The sequence below is a fragment of the Papio anubis genome, chromosome 13 (assembly GCF_008728515.1).
Source record: "Papio anubis isolate 15944 chromosome 13, Panubis1.0, whole genome shotgun sequence".
In the NCBI taxonomy this organism is placed as follows: Eukaryota; Metazoa; Chordata; class Mammalia; order Primates; family Cercopithecidae; genus Papio; species Papio anubis.
In genome coordinates this window covers 2,872,605-2,889,707 of record NC_044988.1, presented here as the reverse complement: position 1 = coordinate 2,889,707, position 17,103 = coordinate 2,872,605, and the positions used below count along the sequence as shown (strand labels likewise).

Here is a 17,103-nt window from a genome sequence, read left to right as displayed (position 1 = left end):
TACTGTTAAACAGGGTCACAGTGAATTATATCCTGATTTTTTGGGCTAAATTACAAGATGTTGTTGAAAAATCTGTCTCTGATGAGTGTGCTCAAGGTATTCTCCTTCATATGTTAGCTTTTGAGAATGTGAACCATGAGTGTAAAATGGCCATGCATTCCATCCAACAACAAAATTTACCTGATCACGAGGTGTTCCCTGCATATATTAAAGCTTGTGAAGGCATTGGATCAGAGACCTACAAAGCTATTCTGTTAAAAACTTCAAAGTTTTTAACTTTGGAGCCAGCTCAACAAACACGGCCAAATGCTGCTGCTACTGTTTGCCCACCTTGTCGCAAAGGTAAACATTGGGCAAGTACTAGCTGCTCTAAGTATGATATAGATGGAAATCCCTTGCCACAGAACCATGGAAATGGGAAGCAGGGCCAGTCCCAGGCCCCAATATAAAATGGGACATCTCAGACTCAGACCAATGTTGCGTTTCCCCTTCAAGCGGTCCCAACGCAGCCCCCAGCACAAACAAATTTACCTACAGCTAATTCAGATGGGTGCCAGCCTCTTCTGTCTCAGTACAATGCTAGTCCACCTCCACAGTAGGGGGTGGGGTGGTCGATCTCTGTAGTACCATTCCTCTAAATTTACTACCTAATTCTTTGCCTTTAATTGTCCCCATGGGGTCACTGGCCCTTTATCTCAAGGTTCAGTGGGCCTGCTGTTAGGTAGGGCATCCACCTCTGCTAAAGGAATCAGCATTCATACTAGTCTCATGAATTCTGATTCCTCTGATGAGATTAAACTCATCGTGTCTGCCAAGGTTCCTGTTTTCATTTCAGCTGGTGAGTCAATTGCTCAATTACTTTTACTACCTAATGTTGTTTTAAACAAAGGAGACACGGGGCCCTGGGATGGGCTCTGGTTGTGAAAAGGCCACTTATTGGATTAATGTAATTTCCAAACAATGGCCTACTTGCACCATATACATTCAAGGAAAAAAGTTTGAGGGCCTAGTAGACACTGGTGCTGATGTTTCTATTATTTCCTCTAATTTATGGCCTTCTTTCCGGCTTAAACAGCCTGCTAACATGGGACTAGAAGGTGTTGGAAAAGCTGATGAAGTTCACCAGAGCACATTTATCTTACCTTGCACTGACCCTGATGGTCAAAAGGGTGCAATTCAGCCTTATATCACGCCAATCCCCATTAATCTTTGGGATAGAGACGTGCTGGCACAATGGGGGGCTGAAATTAATATTCCACATAACTCTTATAGTGCTCCCAGTCAACATATAATGGAAAACATGGGGTTTGTTCCTGGATTCAGTCTCGGTCCAAAACATAACGGAATTACTAAACCTCTCTCAGTTACTGTAAAAGAAGACAGGGCTGGTTTAGGTTATCCTCTTTAATGGTGGCCACGGCCACGCCTCCTAATCCTATTCCTTTACAATGGAAATCGGAAACACCTGTTTGGATTGACCAGTGGCCGCTCTCTAAAGAAAAACTGGAGGCTTTAACTCGATTGGTTTCTGAACAGTTACAACTTGGAAATGTGGAACCTTCTCTTTTCCCCTGGAATTCTCCTGTGTTTCTAGTAAAAAGAGAAATCAGGCAAGTGGTGGATGGTAACTGATTGAAGGGCCATTAATGCAGTAATCAAACCTATGGGAGCCATCCAAACTGGCATGCCTGCCCTGCTTGAATACCTAAGAATTGGCCTCTCATAGTCATTGATCTTAAAGATTGTTTTGTTCATATTGCTTTACATAAATCGGATTGTGAAAAATTTGCCTTTACTGTACCATCTATCAATAATCAGGAGCCTGCAGCTCATTATCAGAGGAAAGTACTTCCTCAGGGAATGCTATATAGCCCTACCATCTGCCAACTTTATGTTGGACAGATGCTTTCACCAGTTTGAGCTCAATTTCCCCAGGCCTATATTCTTCATTATATTGATGATATTTTAATTGCTGCCCCCACTGATAAAGAATCAATTGACTGTTATCAATTTTTGAGCCATCGTGTAAGAGGCTGGATTACACATCGCTCAGGATAAAATTGAACGGACCACTCCTGTTCAATATTTAGGAATGGTGGTTGATAAACAATATATTCAGCCCCAAAAGGTTCAGGTTAGGAGAGATTCTTTGAAAACCTTAAATGATTTCCAAAAACTTTTAGGTAACATTAATTATTTAAGACATACTTTAGGCATTCCAACCTATGTGCTATCTAAGTTGTTTTCTATGCTGCGGGGAGATTCCAATCTCCACAATCCCAGGACTTTGACCCCTGAGGCTTCACTAGAACTGGAATTCATAGAGGAAAGAATCCAAACTGCCCAGTTGTCTAGGGTACAGCCATCCTAGCCTTTTCAGCTTCTGGTTTTTGCTTCATTGCACTCCCCTACTGGACTAATAGTTCAACATAATGATTTAGTGGACTGGTGTTTTCTTCCTCATTCTGTGTCAAAAACTTTATCTGTTTATCTGGACCAAATGGCCACCCTAATTGGACAAGCTCAGTGTAGAATACTTAAAATTTCCAGATTCGATCCGAATTTAATTGTGATTCCTTTAAATCGGCTTGAAGTCCAGGCCACTTTTCAACATTCCATACTGTGGCAAATTCACTTGGCTGATTTTATCGGTGTTATTGACCATCATTATCCAAAAAACAAATTGTTTGATTTTATAAAAATGATTTTTTGGGTGGTCCCTCGACTGACCACAGATCAGCCCATTCCTGAGGCCGTTACAGTGTTCACTGATGGCTTGAGTAACGGAAATGCTGGTTGTGTGGGTCCTACAGACAAGCTTATTTCTACCCCTTATACCTCTGCTCAAAAGGCAGAGTTAATTGCCGTAATTATTGCCTTACAGGATTTCCCCAAACCTTTAAATATTGTCTCTGATTCTGCTTATGTTGTATATGCCACTGAAAATATAGAAACTGCTACTATCAAACATATTGATAATTCTGAATTGGCTTCTTTATTTTCAAGGTTACAACAGGCGGTTCGCCAACGTAGACACCCTTTCTATATTACACATATTAGATCTCATACCACTTTACCGAGACCTATGTCTGTTGGTAAGCACAAGGTCAACTATTTGGTCTCTTTTGCAACCCAAGAAGCTCAGGAGTTCCATAATCTCACTCATGTCAATGCTGCTGGATTAAAATAAAAATTTGCTATCACCTGGAAGGAGGCTAAGCTTATCATCCACTGCTGCCCTCAGTGCCAAGTTTTTGTACTTCCAAATCAAGAACCTGGTGTTAATCCCAAAGGCCTAACTCCTAATGATTTATGGCAAATTGTGACTCATGTTAGCTCCTTTGGCAGACTTTCATATGTACATGTTTCTGTAGACACTTTCTCAGGTTTTATCTGGGCTACTTGCCAAACAGGGGAAGGCATGGCCCATGTTAAAAAAAAACACCCTGTATTCTTGCTTTGCAGTTATTGGGCTTCCATATCAAATAAAGAAAGACAACGCCCCTGGATATGTTAGTAAGGCTTTAGATTTATTTATGCAACAATGGAGAATTTCCCATATTACCAGAATCCCTTACAATCTTCAGGGACAGGCTGTGGTAGAATGAGCAAATCGCACCTTAAAAACTCAATTGTCCAAACAGTCTGAACAACAAAAGCATAATTTGACCACTCCCCACTCCCAATTACATTTAGCAGTGTTTAAACTTTCTAAATGTTCCTAAAGACAATACTCTGACTGCAGCTGAACACCATTATACAGGCAAAAAATTCTCCTTAAATGAAGGCAAGCCAGTGTTACAGAAAAACTCCCAAACCAATACCTGGGAACTTGGAACAATTATAACATAGGGAAGAGGATATGCTTGTGTTTCACCAGGAGATCATCAATCCCCTGTCTGGGTGCCTACTAGGAGACTTAAACTTCATGTGAATACTGACAATGAAAACCACAGGGAAAAGACGTCCACGTCAGACTACCCTCATACATGGTGAGATCTGTGCCGACTCCTCAAAAACTGGCAGGCCAAATCAAAATGGGTCTGGTTCATTCCTCCCTAATGATAATGGAGACCCCTCTAAAAAATTTCACTTCTCCTAAACCTAAAAATCTCACCATTTCTATTAGCCTGAAAATAACATCCCTTTGTTCTTCTCTTCCTCCTTCAGCACTGGATCTCGCTTACAGTAGGTTTCATTTAATGATTCTCTTCCTTATACTTTCTGTCTCACCAGTTTCCCCTCACACTGATTTACCTGCTACACAAAATTACTCTTATTGGGCTTCTGTACCTTTTCCTCCACTTATTCAACCTCTCACCTGGACAGATGCGTCTGCGGAAATCTATGCTAACGATAGTGTGTGGATGCCTGGAGCTACAGATGACCATTGCCCCACTCAGCCAGGGGAAGGCGGCACTGCATTTAATGTTACTATGGGTTACAAATACTCCCTTCTGTGCCTTGGACATGCACCTGGTTGTATCCATCTAGAAACTCAAGTCTGGGCTGCTTATCTTCAGGAAAGATTAGCTACAGAGGAACTGGGACATTTGGTCTCTGGCCTCTCCCTTTCTCCTTTAAGACAAATGAAACGGAGTAATAGGAGATACCTCATACTTTCAATATAAACCTGCAAGAAAACCATGTCCTAAAAATTTTGAGGGCCCATCTAAAACTTTAATTTGGGAAGATTGTGTTAACTCACATGCAGTAGTATTAAAAAATGACTCATATTGTTTAGTAATAGACTGGGCACCAAAGGGCTATTTAAAAAACAATTGCTCCTCTGGCAGAAGGGAATGCCTGGAGGCTACTTATTTTATTTCTTATTGGGAGGACAAGGATTATCATCCTACTTAGCATAGGAGGTTCACCTCATTCTTTCCCTTAACATGGGAAGATAAGGGCATTACCCCCCCGAGGCCTCGTATGATATTCCCCATTCTGAGCCCAGAACACCCAGAACTTTGGAAATTGGCTATTGCCATGTCTGGATTGCAAGTATGGGAAGGGGAAACTTTTCTGTCTGTTGTCCTGTTACTGCCCCTTGCGTCCATGATTCTGAACCCCATGATAAATCACCTTTCAACACTTTTCCTCTTTTTGATGCCAATCCTCCTTTATGGGACTCCAACTGTCATTATGATAATTCTTCTTGACCCAGGTATGCCGCTCTACTTCTTCAGCATCCCTGGGCATCTTGGATTGCTTCTTTATGGCGCAGAATATTGGGCATTGCCACTGCTGCCCCTCTCCCTCAGTATCAACGTAGATTCAGACATTCTGCTTTGTTTACCTCCAACCTTACTATCCCTATACAGAGTTGTGTTAAGCCTCCTTACATGCTGTTAGTGGGAAATATCAAAATTTGGAAATCAAACTGTCCAATGCATTAATTGTCATTTATACACTTATGTTAACTCCCATTTTGACTCCAGAAAAAGTGTAATGTTGGTTCAAGCTTGAGAAGGAATCTGGATACCGTTTACTTTGCCCAGACCTTGGGAATCTTCCCCCTCAGTACATTTAATTAATGAAGTGTTACACAGAATTCTCAAAAGATCTAAGAGATTTGTTTTCACTTTAATCGCTGTGATCGTGGGCCTAATTTCAGTCACTGCACTGGCCACCACTGCCGGAATGGTGTTACATCAATCTATTCAAACAGCTCATTTTTTTAATGATTGGCAAGCCAATTCCACCCAAATGTGGAATTCTCAACAAGGCATTGATCAAAACTTAGCTAATCAAATTAATGATTTAAGACAGTCTGTCATTTGGCTTGGAGATTGGGTAGTGAGTCTCAAACATTGCATGCAAATGCAGAGAGATTGGAATACTTCTGATTTCTGTATCACACCATATTCCTACAATGAGACTGATCATGCATGGGAAATGGTCAAAGGACATCTTCTGGGTAGGGAAGATAATTTATCCTTGGACATAACCAGATTAAAGAAACAAATTTTTGAAACCTCTCAAGCTCATTTATCCATTATGCCTGGAGCTGAGTCATTAGATCAGGTGGCAGAAATTCTTTCTGGACTAAACCCCACGACTTGGATTAAGTCTATTGGGGGCTCCACTGTAGTAAATTTTGGAATTATGTTTCCCTGTTTAATCTGCTTGTTTTTAGTGTGCCGGACCAGTCAAAGAATCCTGCGTAAAAACCAAGAGAACAAACAAGCCTTCATTGCCATGGCACATTTATATAAAAACAAAGGGAGAGATGTTGCGGGAAGTCAGCGACCCTGAATGGAGGGATCGGCTGGAGCTGCGGCAGAGGAATATAAATTGTGATGATTTCATGGACATTTATCACTTCCCTAATAATACTCTTATAATTTCTTATGCTTGTCTTTACTGCAATCTCTGATCATAAATTGTGAAGATTTCATTTTAATATGGATATTTATCAGATCCCAGAATTAATAGTTTTATAATTTCTGATGCCTGTCTTACTTTAATCTCTTAGTCCTGTTACCTTGGTAAGATGAGGATGTACATCACCTCAGGACCACTATTGTGTTAACTGTACAAACTGATTGTAAAACATGTGTGTTTGAACAATATGAAATCAGTTCACCTTGAAAAAGAATAGAATAACAGCGATTTTCAGGGAACAAGGGAAGACAACCATAAGGTCTGACTGCCTGCAGGGTCAGGCAAAATGGAACCATATTTTTCTTCTTGCAGAGTGTATAAATAAGTGGACATGCAAGTAGGGAAGATATCACTAAATTCTCCTCCTATCAAGGAATATTGATAATTAATACTCTGGGAAAAGAATTGCATTCCTATACGGCCGCTCTGGGAGTGTCTGCCCTATGCAGTTGAGATAAGGACTGAAATATGCCTTGGTCTCCTGCAGTACCCTCAGGCTTACTAGGGTGGGGAAAAATCCCATCCTGGTAAATTTGAGGTCAGACCAGTTCTCTGCTCTCAAACCCTATTTTCGGTTAAGATGTTTATCAAGACAATACATGCACAGCTGAACATAGACCCTCATCAGTAATTCTAATTGTGCCCTTTGCCTTGTGATCTTTGCTTTTGTCCCTGCCCTGTTTCCTCAGAAGCATGTGATCTTTGTTCTCCTTTTTTGCCCTGAGACATGTGATCTTTGTGACCTACTCCCTGTTTGTACACCCCCTCCTTTTTTAAATCCTTAACAAAAATTTGCTGGTTTTGCAGCTCAGATATGTGATGTCACCCCTGGTGATCCAGCTGTAAAATTCCTCTCTTTATACTCTTTCTCTTTATTTCTCAGACTGGCTGACACTTAGAGAAAACAGAAAGAACCTATGTTGAAATATTGGTGGTGGGTTCCCCTGATACACTCATCTTGCTCAGGCAGAACAGGTAAACAAAGTTTTTTGGTTTTTTGTTTTGAGACAGAGTCTCCCTCTGTCGCCCAGGTTGGAGTGCAGTGGCATGATCTCGGCTCACTGCAAGCTCTGCCTCCTGGGTTCACTCCAGTCTCCTGAGTAGCTGGGACTACAGGCACCCACCACCATGCCTGGCTAGTTTTTTGTATTTTTAGTAGAGATGGGGTTTCACCGTGTTAGCTAGGATGATCTCGATCTGACCTCATGATCCACCCACCTCAGCCTCCCAAAGTGCTGGGATTACAGGCATGAGGCACCGCGCCTGGCCCAACATAAAGTTTTTAAGTATGGAGGGGTCCTGAGAGATAGTACAAAATGTCTGCTACATAACAGGTAGTCAGGTTATGAATAAATGGATGAATAAATGGATTGATAGAATACAGTTGGGGAGCTCAATATTTTAAAATACAACTTCTATAAACCAATATTTTCATTAGTAATAATATTTGCTATTTGTTATTTTTATAAAACTACAACTATAATGAAATGATTATCATTGTTTGCATATATGTGATAAATCTATACATAATAAAAACATATATACGCAATAAAATACATACATAATAAAATCTGCAAGCACAGATTCCCTTTTTACTTCTGAAGAAGCTAAAAGTTCAAAGAAGATAACAACCCTCACAATAATAATGATAAAACATAGTGAGAAAATTTTATCTGTACAAGATTCATATTTCTCTCTTCCGAAAAATTATTGCATTAATAATACATTTTTACTAGAAGTTTTATAAAAGCTCACTTCAGAAATCAAAGGTAAGAAAAAGGAACAAAAGACTTTAAAATAATACTAATGCTCAGAAGTTACAAATTTTATCCAATTTTGTACATAGTTTTGTCTAACACAAGACCATAGTACATTTGTGTGTATGTGCAAGCAAATTTTTTTTTCCTTACTGGTTATAACAAAATACATCTTTACACATCATCATACTTCTCTACCTATTGCTACCTTGAATGGCCACATATCCATTCTATGGGTTCTTGTTAACATAAATGCTGAGAAAAACAAAGTGCATGTATCTCTATTTTCTTTTTTTTTTTTAATTATTATACTTTAAGTTCTAGGGTACATATGCATAATGTGCAGGTTTGTTACATATGTATACTTGTGCCATGTTGGCATGCTGCACCCATCAACTCATCATTTACATCAGGTATAACTCCCAATGCAATCCCTCCCCCTGCTCCATGATAGGCCCCGGTGTATGATGTTCCCCTTCCTGAGTCCAAGTGATCTCATTGTTCAGTTCCCACCTATGAATGAGAACATGCGGTGTTTGATTTTCTGTTCTTGTGATAGTTTGCTGAGAATGATGGTTTCCAGCTGCATCCATGTCCCTACAAAGGACACAAACTCATCCGTTTTTATGGCTGCATAGTATTCCATGGTGTATATGTGCCACATTTTCTTAATCCAGTCTGTCACTGATGGACATTTGGGTTGATTCCACATCTTTGTTATTGTGAATAGTGCCGCAATAAACATATGTGTGCATGTGTCTTTACAGCAGCATGATTTATAATCCTTTGGGTATATACCCAGTAATGGGATGGCTGGGTCATATGGTACTTCTAGTTCTAGATCCTTGAGGAATAGTCATATGGTTTTCCATAATGGCTGAACTAGTTTACAATCCCACCAACAGTGTAAAAGCGTTCCTATTTCTCCACATCCTCTCCAGCACCTGTTGTTTCCTGACTTTTTAATGATTGCCATTCTAACTGGTGTGAGATGGTATCTCATTGTGGTTTTGATTTGCATTTCTCTGATGGCCAGTGATGATGAGCATTTTTTCATGTGTCCGTTGGCTGTATGAATGTCTTCTTTTGAGAAGTGTCTGTTCATATCCTTTGCCCACTTTTCGATGGGGTTGTTTGTTTTTTTCTTGTAAATTTGTTTGAGTTCTTTGTAGGTTCTGGATATTAGCCCTTTGTCAGATGAGTAGATTGCAAAAATGTTCTCCCATTCTGTAGGTTGCCTGTTCACTCTAGTGGTAGTTTCTTTTGCTGTGCAGAAGCTCTTTAGTTTAATTAGATCCCATTTGTCAATTTTGGCTTGTGCTGCCGTTGCTTTTGGTGTTTTAGACATGAAGTCCTTACCCATGCCTATGTCCTGAATGGTATTACCTAGGTTTTCTTCTAGGGTTTTTATGGTATTAGGTCTAACATTTAAGTCTCTAATCCATCTTGAATTAATTTTCGTATAAGGAGTAAGGAAAGGATCCAGTTTCAGCTTTCTACTTATGGCTAGCCAATGTTCCCAACACCATTTATTAAATAGGGAATCCTTTCCCCATTTCTTGTTTTTGTCAGGTTTGTCAAAGATCAGATGGCTGTAGATGTGTGGTATTATTTCTGAGGACTCTATTCTGTTCCATTGGTCTATATTTCTGTTTTGGTACCAGTACCATGCTGTTTTGGTTACTGTAGCCTTGTAGTATAGTTTGAAGTCAGGTAGTGTGATGCCTCCAGCTTTGTTCTTTTGACTTAGGATTGTCTTGGCAATGTGGGCTCTTTTTTGGTTCCATATGAACTTTAAAGTAGTTTTTTCCAATTCTGTGAAGAAACTCATTGGTAGCTTGATGGGGATGGTATTGAATCTACAAAATACCTTGGGCAGTATGGCCATTTTCACGATATTGATTCTTCCTATCCATGAGCATGGTATGTTCTTCCATTTGTTTGTGTCTTCTTTTATTTCACTGAGCAGTGGTTTGTAGCTCTCCTTGAAGAGGTCCTTCACATCCCTTGTAAGTTGGATTCCTAGGTATTTCATTCACTTTGAAGCAATTGTGAATGGAAGTTCATTCATGATTTGGCTCTCTGTTTGTCTGTTACTGGTGTATAAGAATGCTTGATTTTTGCATATTAATTTTGTATCCTGAGACTTTGCTGAAGTTTCTTATCAGCTTAAGGAGATTTTGGGTTGAGATAATGGGGTTTTCTAAATATACAATCATGTCATCTGCAAACAGGGACAATTTGACTACTTCTTTTCCTAACTGAATACCCTTTATTTCTTTCTCTTGCCTGATTGCCCTAGCCAGAACTTCCAACACTGTGTTGAATAGGAGTGGTGAGAGAGGGCATCCCTGTCTTGTGCCAGTTTTCAAAGGGAATGCTTCCAGTTTTTGCCCATTCAGTATGATATTGGCTGTGGGTTTGTTATAAATAGCTCTTATTATTTTGAGATACGTTCCATCAATACCGAATTTATTGAGCGTTTTTAGCATGAAGGGCTATTGAATTTTGTCAAAGGCCTTTTCTGCAACTATGGAGATAATCATGTGGTTTTTGTCTTTGGTTCTGTTTATATGCTGTATTACGTTTATCGATTTGTGTATGTTGAACCAGCCTTGCATCCCAGGGATGAAGCCCACTTGATCATGGTGGATAAGTTTTTTGATGTGCTGCTGGATCTGGTGTGCCAGTATTTTATTGAGGATTTTTGCATCGATGTTCATCAGGGATATTGGTCTAAAATTCTCTTTTTTTGTTGTGTCTCTGCCAGGCTTTGGTATCAGGATGATGTTGGCCTCATAAAATGAGTTAGGGAGGATTCCCTCTTTTTCTATTGATTGGAATAGTTTCAGAAGGAATGGTACCAGCTCCTCCTTGTACCTCTGGTAGAATTCAGCTGTGAATCCATCTGGTCCTGGACTTTTTTTCGTTGGTAGGCTATTAATTATTGCCTCAATTTCAGAGCCTGCTATTGGTCTATTCAGGAATTCAGCTTCTTCCTGGTTTAGTCTCGGGAGAGTGTATGTGTCCAGGAAATTATCCATTTCTTCTAGGTTTTTTAGTTTATTTGCTTAGGGGTGTTTATAGTATTCTCTGATGGTAGTTTGTATTTCTGTGGGGTTAGTGGTGATATCATCCCCTTTATCATTTTTTATTGCGTCTATTTGATTCTTCTCTCTTTTCTTCTTTATTAGTCTTGCTAGCGGTCTATCAATTTTGTTGATCTTTTCAAAAAACCAACTCCTGGATTCATTGATTTTTTGGAGGGTTTTTTGTGTCTCTATCTCCTTCAGTTCTGCTCTGATCTTAGTTATTTCTTGCCTTCTGCTAGCTTTTGAATGTGTTTGCTCTTGCTTCTCTAGTTCTTTTAATTGTGATGTTAGAGTGTCAATTTTAGATCTTTCCAGCTTTCTCTTGTGGGCATTTAGTGCTATAAATTTCCCTCTACACACTGCTTTAAATGTGTCCCAGAGATTCTGGTATGTTGTATCTTTGTTCTCATTGGTTTCAAAGAACATCTTTATTTCTGCCTTCATTTCGTTATGTATCCAGTAGTCATTCAGGAGCAGGTTATTCAGTTTCCATGTAGTTGAGCAGTTTTGATTGAGTTTCTTAGTCCTAAGTTCTAGTTTGATTGCACTGTGGTCTGAGAGATAGTTTGTTATAATTTCTGTTCTTGTACATTTGCTGAGGAGTGCTTTACTTCCAATTATGTGGTCAATTTTGGAATAAGTGTGATGTGGTACTGACTAGAATGTATATTCTGTTGATTTGGGGTGGAGAGTTCTGTAGATGTCTATTAGGTCTGCTTGCTGCAGAGATGAGTTCAATTCCTGGGTATCCTTGTTAACTTTCTGTCTCATTGATCTGTCTAATATTGACAGTGGGGTGTTGAAGCCTCCCATTATTATTGTATGGGAGTCTAAGTCTCTTTGTAAGTCTCTAAGGACTTGCTTTATGAATCTGGGTGCTCCTGTATTGGGTGCATATATATTTAGGATAGTTAGCTCTTCCTGTTGAATTGATCCCTTTACCATTATGTAATGGCCTTCTTTGTCTCTTTTGATCTTTGATGGTTTAAAGTCTGTTTTATCAGAGACTAGTATTGCAACCCCTGCTTTTTTTTGTTCTCCATTTGCTTGGTAGATCTTCCTCCATCCCTTTATTTTGAGTCTATGTATGTCTCTGCATGTGAGATGGGTCTCCTGAATACAGCAAACTGATGGGTCTTGACTCTTTATCCAGTTTGCCAGTCTGTGTCTTTTAATTGGAGCATTTAGTCCATTTACATTTAAGGTTAATATTGTTATGTGTGAACTTGATCCTGCCATCATGATATTAACTGGTTATTTTGCTCATTAGTTGATGCAGTTTCTTCCTAGCCTCGATGGTCTTTACATTTTGGCATGTTTTTGCAATGGCTGGTACCGGTTGTTCCTTTCCATGTTTAGTGCTTCCTTCAGGGTCTCTTGTAAGGCAGGCCTGGTGGTGACAAAATCTCTAAGCATTTGCTTATCTGTAAAGGATTTTATTTCTCCTTCACATATGAAACTTAGTTTGGCTGGATATGAAATTCTGGGTTTAAAATTCTTTCCTTTAAGAATGCTGAATATTGGCCCCCACTCTCTTCTGGCTTGTAGAGTTTCTGCCGAGAGATCTGCTGTTAGTCTGATGGGCTTCCCTTTGTGGGTAACCCGACCTTTCTCTCTGGCTGCCCTTAAGATTTTTTCCTTCATTTCAACTTTGGTGAATCTGGCAATTATGTGTCTTGGAGTTGCTCTTCTCGAGGAGTATCTTTGTGGCATTCTCTGTATTTCCTGAATTTGAATGTTGGCTTGCCCTACTAGGTTGGGGAAGTTCTCCTGGATGATATCCTGAAGAGTGTTTTCCAACTTGGTTCCATTTTCCCCCTCTCTTTCAGGCACCCCAATCAGACGTAGATTTGGTCTTTTTACATAATCCCATACTTCTTGCAGGCTTTGTTCATTTCTTTTTCTTCTTTTTTCTTTAGGTTTCTCTTCTCGCTTCATTTCATTCATTTGATCCTCAATCGCTGATACTCTTTCTTCCAGTTGATCGAGTCAGTTACTGAAGCTTGTGCATTTGTCACGTATTTCTCGTGTCATGGTTTTCATCTCTGTCAATTCGTTTATGGCCTTCTCTGCATTAATTATTCTAGTTATCAATTCTTCCACTCTTTTTTCAAGATTTTTAGTTTCTTTGTGCTGGGTACGTAATTCCTCCTTTAGCTCTGAGAAGTTTGATGGACTGGAGCCTTCTTCTCTCATCTCGTCAAAGTCATTCTCCGTCCAGCTTTGATCCGTTGCTGGCGATGAGCTGCGTTCCTTTGCAGGGGGTGATGCGCTCTTATTTTTTGAATTTCCAGCTTTTCTGCCCTGCTTTTTCCCCATCTTTGTGGTTTTATCTGCCTCTGGTCTTTGATGATGGTGACATACTGATGGGGTTTTGGTGTGGGTGTCCTTCTTGTTTGTTAGTTTTCCTTCTAACAGTCAGGACCCTCAGCTGTAAGTCTGTTGGAGATTGCTTGAGGTCCACTCCAGACCCTGTTTGCCTGGGTATCAGCAGCAGAGGCTGCAGAAGATAGAATATTGCTGAACAGCGGGTGTACCTGTCTGATTCTTGCTTTGGAAGCTTCCTCTCAGGGGTGTACTCCACCGTGTGAGGTGTGGGGTGTCGGTCTGCCCCTAGTGGGGGATGTCTCCCAGTTAGGCTACTCAGGGGTCAGGGACCCACTTGAGCAGGCAGTCTGTCCGTTCTCAGATCTCAACCTCCATGCTGGGAGATCCACTGCTCTCTTCAAAGCTGTCACAGTCGTTTGCGTCTGCAGAGGTTTCAGCTGCTTTTGTTGTTGTTGTTGTTGTTTAGCTGTGCCCTGTCCCTAGAGGTGGAGTCTACAGAGACAGGCAGGACTCCTTGAGCTGCTGTGAGCTCCACCCAGTTGGAGCTTCCCAGCAGCTTTGTTTATCTACTTAAGCCTCAGCAATGTCAGACGCCCCTCCCCCAGCCTCGCTGCTGCCTTGCGGCCAGATCGCAGACTGCTGTGCTAGCAATGAGGGAGGCTCCGTGGACGTGGGACCCTCCCAGCCAGGTGTGGGATATAATCTCCTGGTGTGCCCGTTTGCTAAGATCCTTGGTAGAGCACAGTATTGGGGTGGGAGTTACCTGATTTTCCAGGTGTTGTGTGTCTGAGTTCCCCTGGCTAGGAAAAGGGATTCCCTTCCCCCTTGCGCTTCCCAGGTGAGGCGATGCCTCACCCTGCTTCAGCTCTTGCTGGTCGAGCTGCAGCAGCTGACCAGCACTGATTGTCCCGCACTCCCTAGTGAGATGAACCCAGTACCTCAGTTGAAAATGCAGAAATCACCTGTCTTCAGTGTCCCTGTGCTGGGAGTTGGAGACTGGAGCTGTTCCTATTTGGCCATCTTGCTCCGCCCCCTCAGATCAGCCATTAACTGTATCTCTATTTTCTAAAGGTATTTTAATACAATGGAATTGATGGGCAAAGGGCATATACATTTTTAAAATGTGGTAATTATCTCCAAATTATCTACTTGAAAAGTCATCAGCAACTTAAACTTCAAGCAGCAGTATAAGTACCACTGCTCTTTATTCTCACAAACATTGTGGATAGAAAACAGTCTCATTCCTCTTTCAACTTAAATTCTCTTACGAGAAACACTAAGGATTTTTTTCCTATGTACATAAGTAACCTGTAGATCTGCAAAAAAAGTACTTTGCTCACTTTTACAGTTTTCTTGTGGATTTGATTGGAAAGAATTCCCTGTAAAATAAAGATGTGGTTTCTATCTGTATATATATAACTGATATATATATATATAAAACATATTATATTAGCAATATATACAATTTGTTATATATATAATCAATATATATCATATCATATATAATAAAGAATAACTTCCCTGTAGGATGAAGATATACTTTTCATCTGAATACATATTTTTACATATTAGTAAAAATATATATTGTAAATATTTTTCAAGTGTGTTATCTTTTGTTAATTTTTTTCTGATACACAGGGGATTTTAATTAGTTTGCTAAACCAGTCTTCAGAATGCCTGCTTGTCAGATCATTCTTAGGAAGGCCTTTGTTAACATAAAATGTACCTGTATAAATAAGTCTTTTTGTTTTCTTCTGGTACTTTTCTCATTTTGCATATGTAAAAATTTTAGTCTGTATTCCATCAGGAACTCATTTTTGTGACATGAAGTTTCATTAGTTTTCTTCACACAGTAGGCATTTTATTAATAACTCATCCTTTCCTACTCATCTGAAATGTTACCATTATCAATCCCTATGTATATATCTTACATATATTTCAGTGTTTTTGAATTTCCTATTCTGTTCCATTTATTTATCTGTGTTTTCAGCTGTTAGTAAATAATTGATTGTGGGAATTAATAGCACATTTTGATATCTAGAGGAGCAAGTCGTTTCACTCCATTATAAAAATTTTTAAATGTCACCACAATGGTAAGCAAGTGTCATGCAAAAATGATAAAACCTTGATATTTTATTTCAGTTTATGTAAAACTGATAAACATATTAAGAGCTCACATTTTGAGAAAACTGAGTCTTCCCATTCAAGGAACCCACGTCACACTTCCAAGTGTCCCTCTAAGAAGCCGCAGTAAAGAACCTATCTACCTAGGTGGATTCGGATGTAAAACCAACCGACATAGGGTTTTATCTGAGAACTCTTCGCCTACTGAAAATGGCTCCTGGTATTTTTGACATGGGAATGAGTTCTCATTAGGCATCTCCCTATCATGTATATGACCCCATGTTTTAAACGTGTATATGCTTAACTTCGTGAGTTAAATCACTCAAATTCTCCACCACGCGCTGCAGTAAGGGAATTGCCAGCGATGGAAAGCAGCTGAGGCTCCGTTTGGCTCCTCGGCTCCGAGGGTGCCGGCGCCCTCCAAGGCCCCCGCCTCAGGGGCTGCGGTGAAACCAGGCCTGGGGCCCCCCTCCCACCGCGGGCTGAGCCCCCGCTACCTGTCCTTTCTGTCGCGGGCGTCCACGTCCCGAAACCGCCTCAGGCAGCGCTCCACCTCCGCGGCGTCGCCCTTGATGGCCGCCCTGTGGATCTTCCGCAGTTCCCAGTCCCGGATGTGGTACCCGGGACCCGCGTACTCTTTGTCCCTGGAGCTCAGGAGCGCCTGGCCCAGGCGTCTCCCGAAGCTGAAGAGCTTCCTCATGGTGGCGACTTCTCAGACGCCCACAACCCGCTCCTGAGCCGCCGCGGCCCCTCGTGGCCTTTCCACCCCCACCCAGTCCCAAATCCGCGATCCCCCCACCAACCTGCGATCCACTCGCAAATCCAAGATCCACCCCCAAACCCGCGATCCACCCCCAAATCCAAGATCCGTCCCCAAACCCGCGATGTAGCTCAGAATCCGCGATCCAGCCCGGTCCACCACAGCCTTCAGCAGCGACACTCGCAGCCTCCGACCTCTCAGACCGAGTGAGCCCCGCGAAGCGGTTAGGCGCGTGCCTGCAGCTCCGCGCTCCGACCTCTCAGACCGAGCGAGCCCCGCGAAGCCGTTAGGCGCGCGCCTGCATCTCAGCGCTCAGACCTCTCAGACCCAGTGAGCCCCGCGAAGCCGTTAGGCGCGTGCCTGCAGCTCCGCGCTCAGACCTTTCAGACCAGCGAGCCCCCGTGAAGCCGTTAGGCGGGCGCCTGCAGCTCAGCGCTCCCACCTCTCAGACCGAGCGAGCCCCGCGAAGCCGTTAGGCGGGCGCCTGCAGGTCAGCGCCCGCCGGGACTCCGGAAGCCGCTCCCAAGCCCGCGTGGCCGGAAGGGGGCGGCTGCAGCTTGAGCGCAGGCGCCGCTGGCTTGCGGGTTCTCCTGGGCTCGCGCGGGACGTCCCGGAATCGCAGGCGTGCATCCCTTCCGGCCTGAGGGCCCGCTGG

At 41.7% G+C, this 17,103-nt stretch overlaps 1 protein-coding gene across 1 annotated transcript in view; it reads right to left on the bottom strand.

The window, feature by feature from the left end:
• LOC116268592 (ankyrin repeat domain-containing protein 18B-like) overlaps positions 1-16,889 on the bottom strand; it is a 64,686-nt gene extending 47,797 nt beyond the window's left edge. Inside the window, exon 1 of the mRNA XM_031654028.1 lies at positions 16,186-16,889. Coding sequence (XP_031509888.1) covers positions 16,186-16,388 — 203 coding nt within the window. The 5' untranslated portion in view covers positions 16,389-16,889. The remainder of the gene's footprint in view (positions 1-16,185) is intronic.
• Between the last annotated feature and the right edge of the window lie 214 nt (positions 16,890-17,103).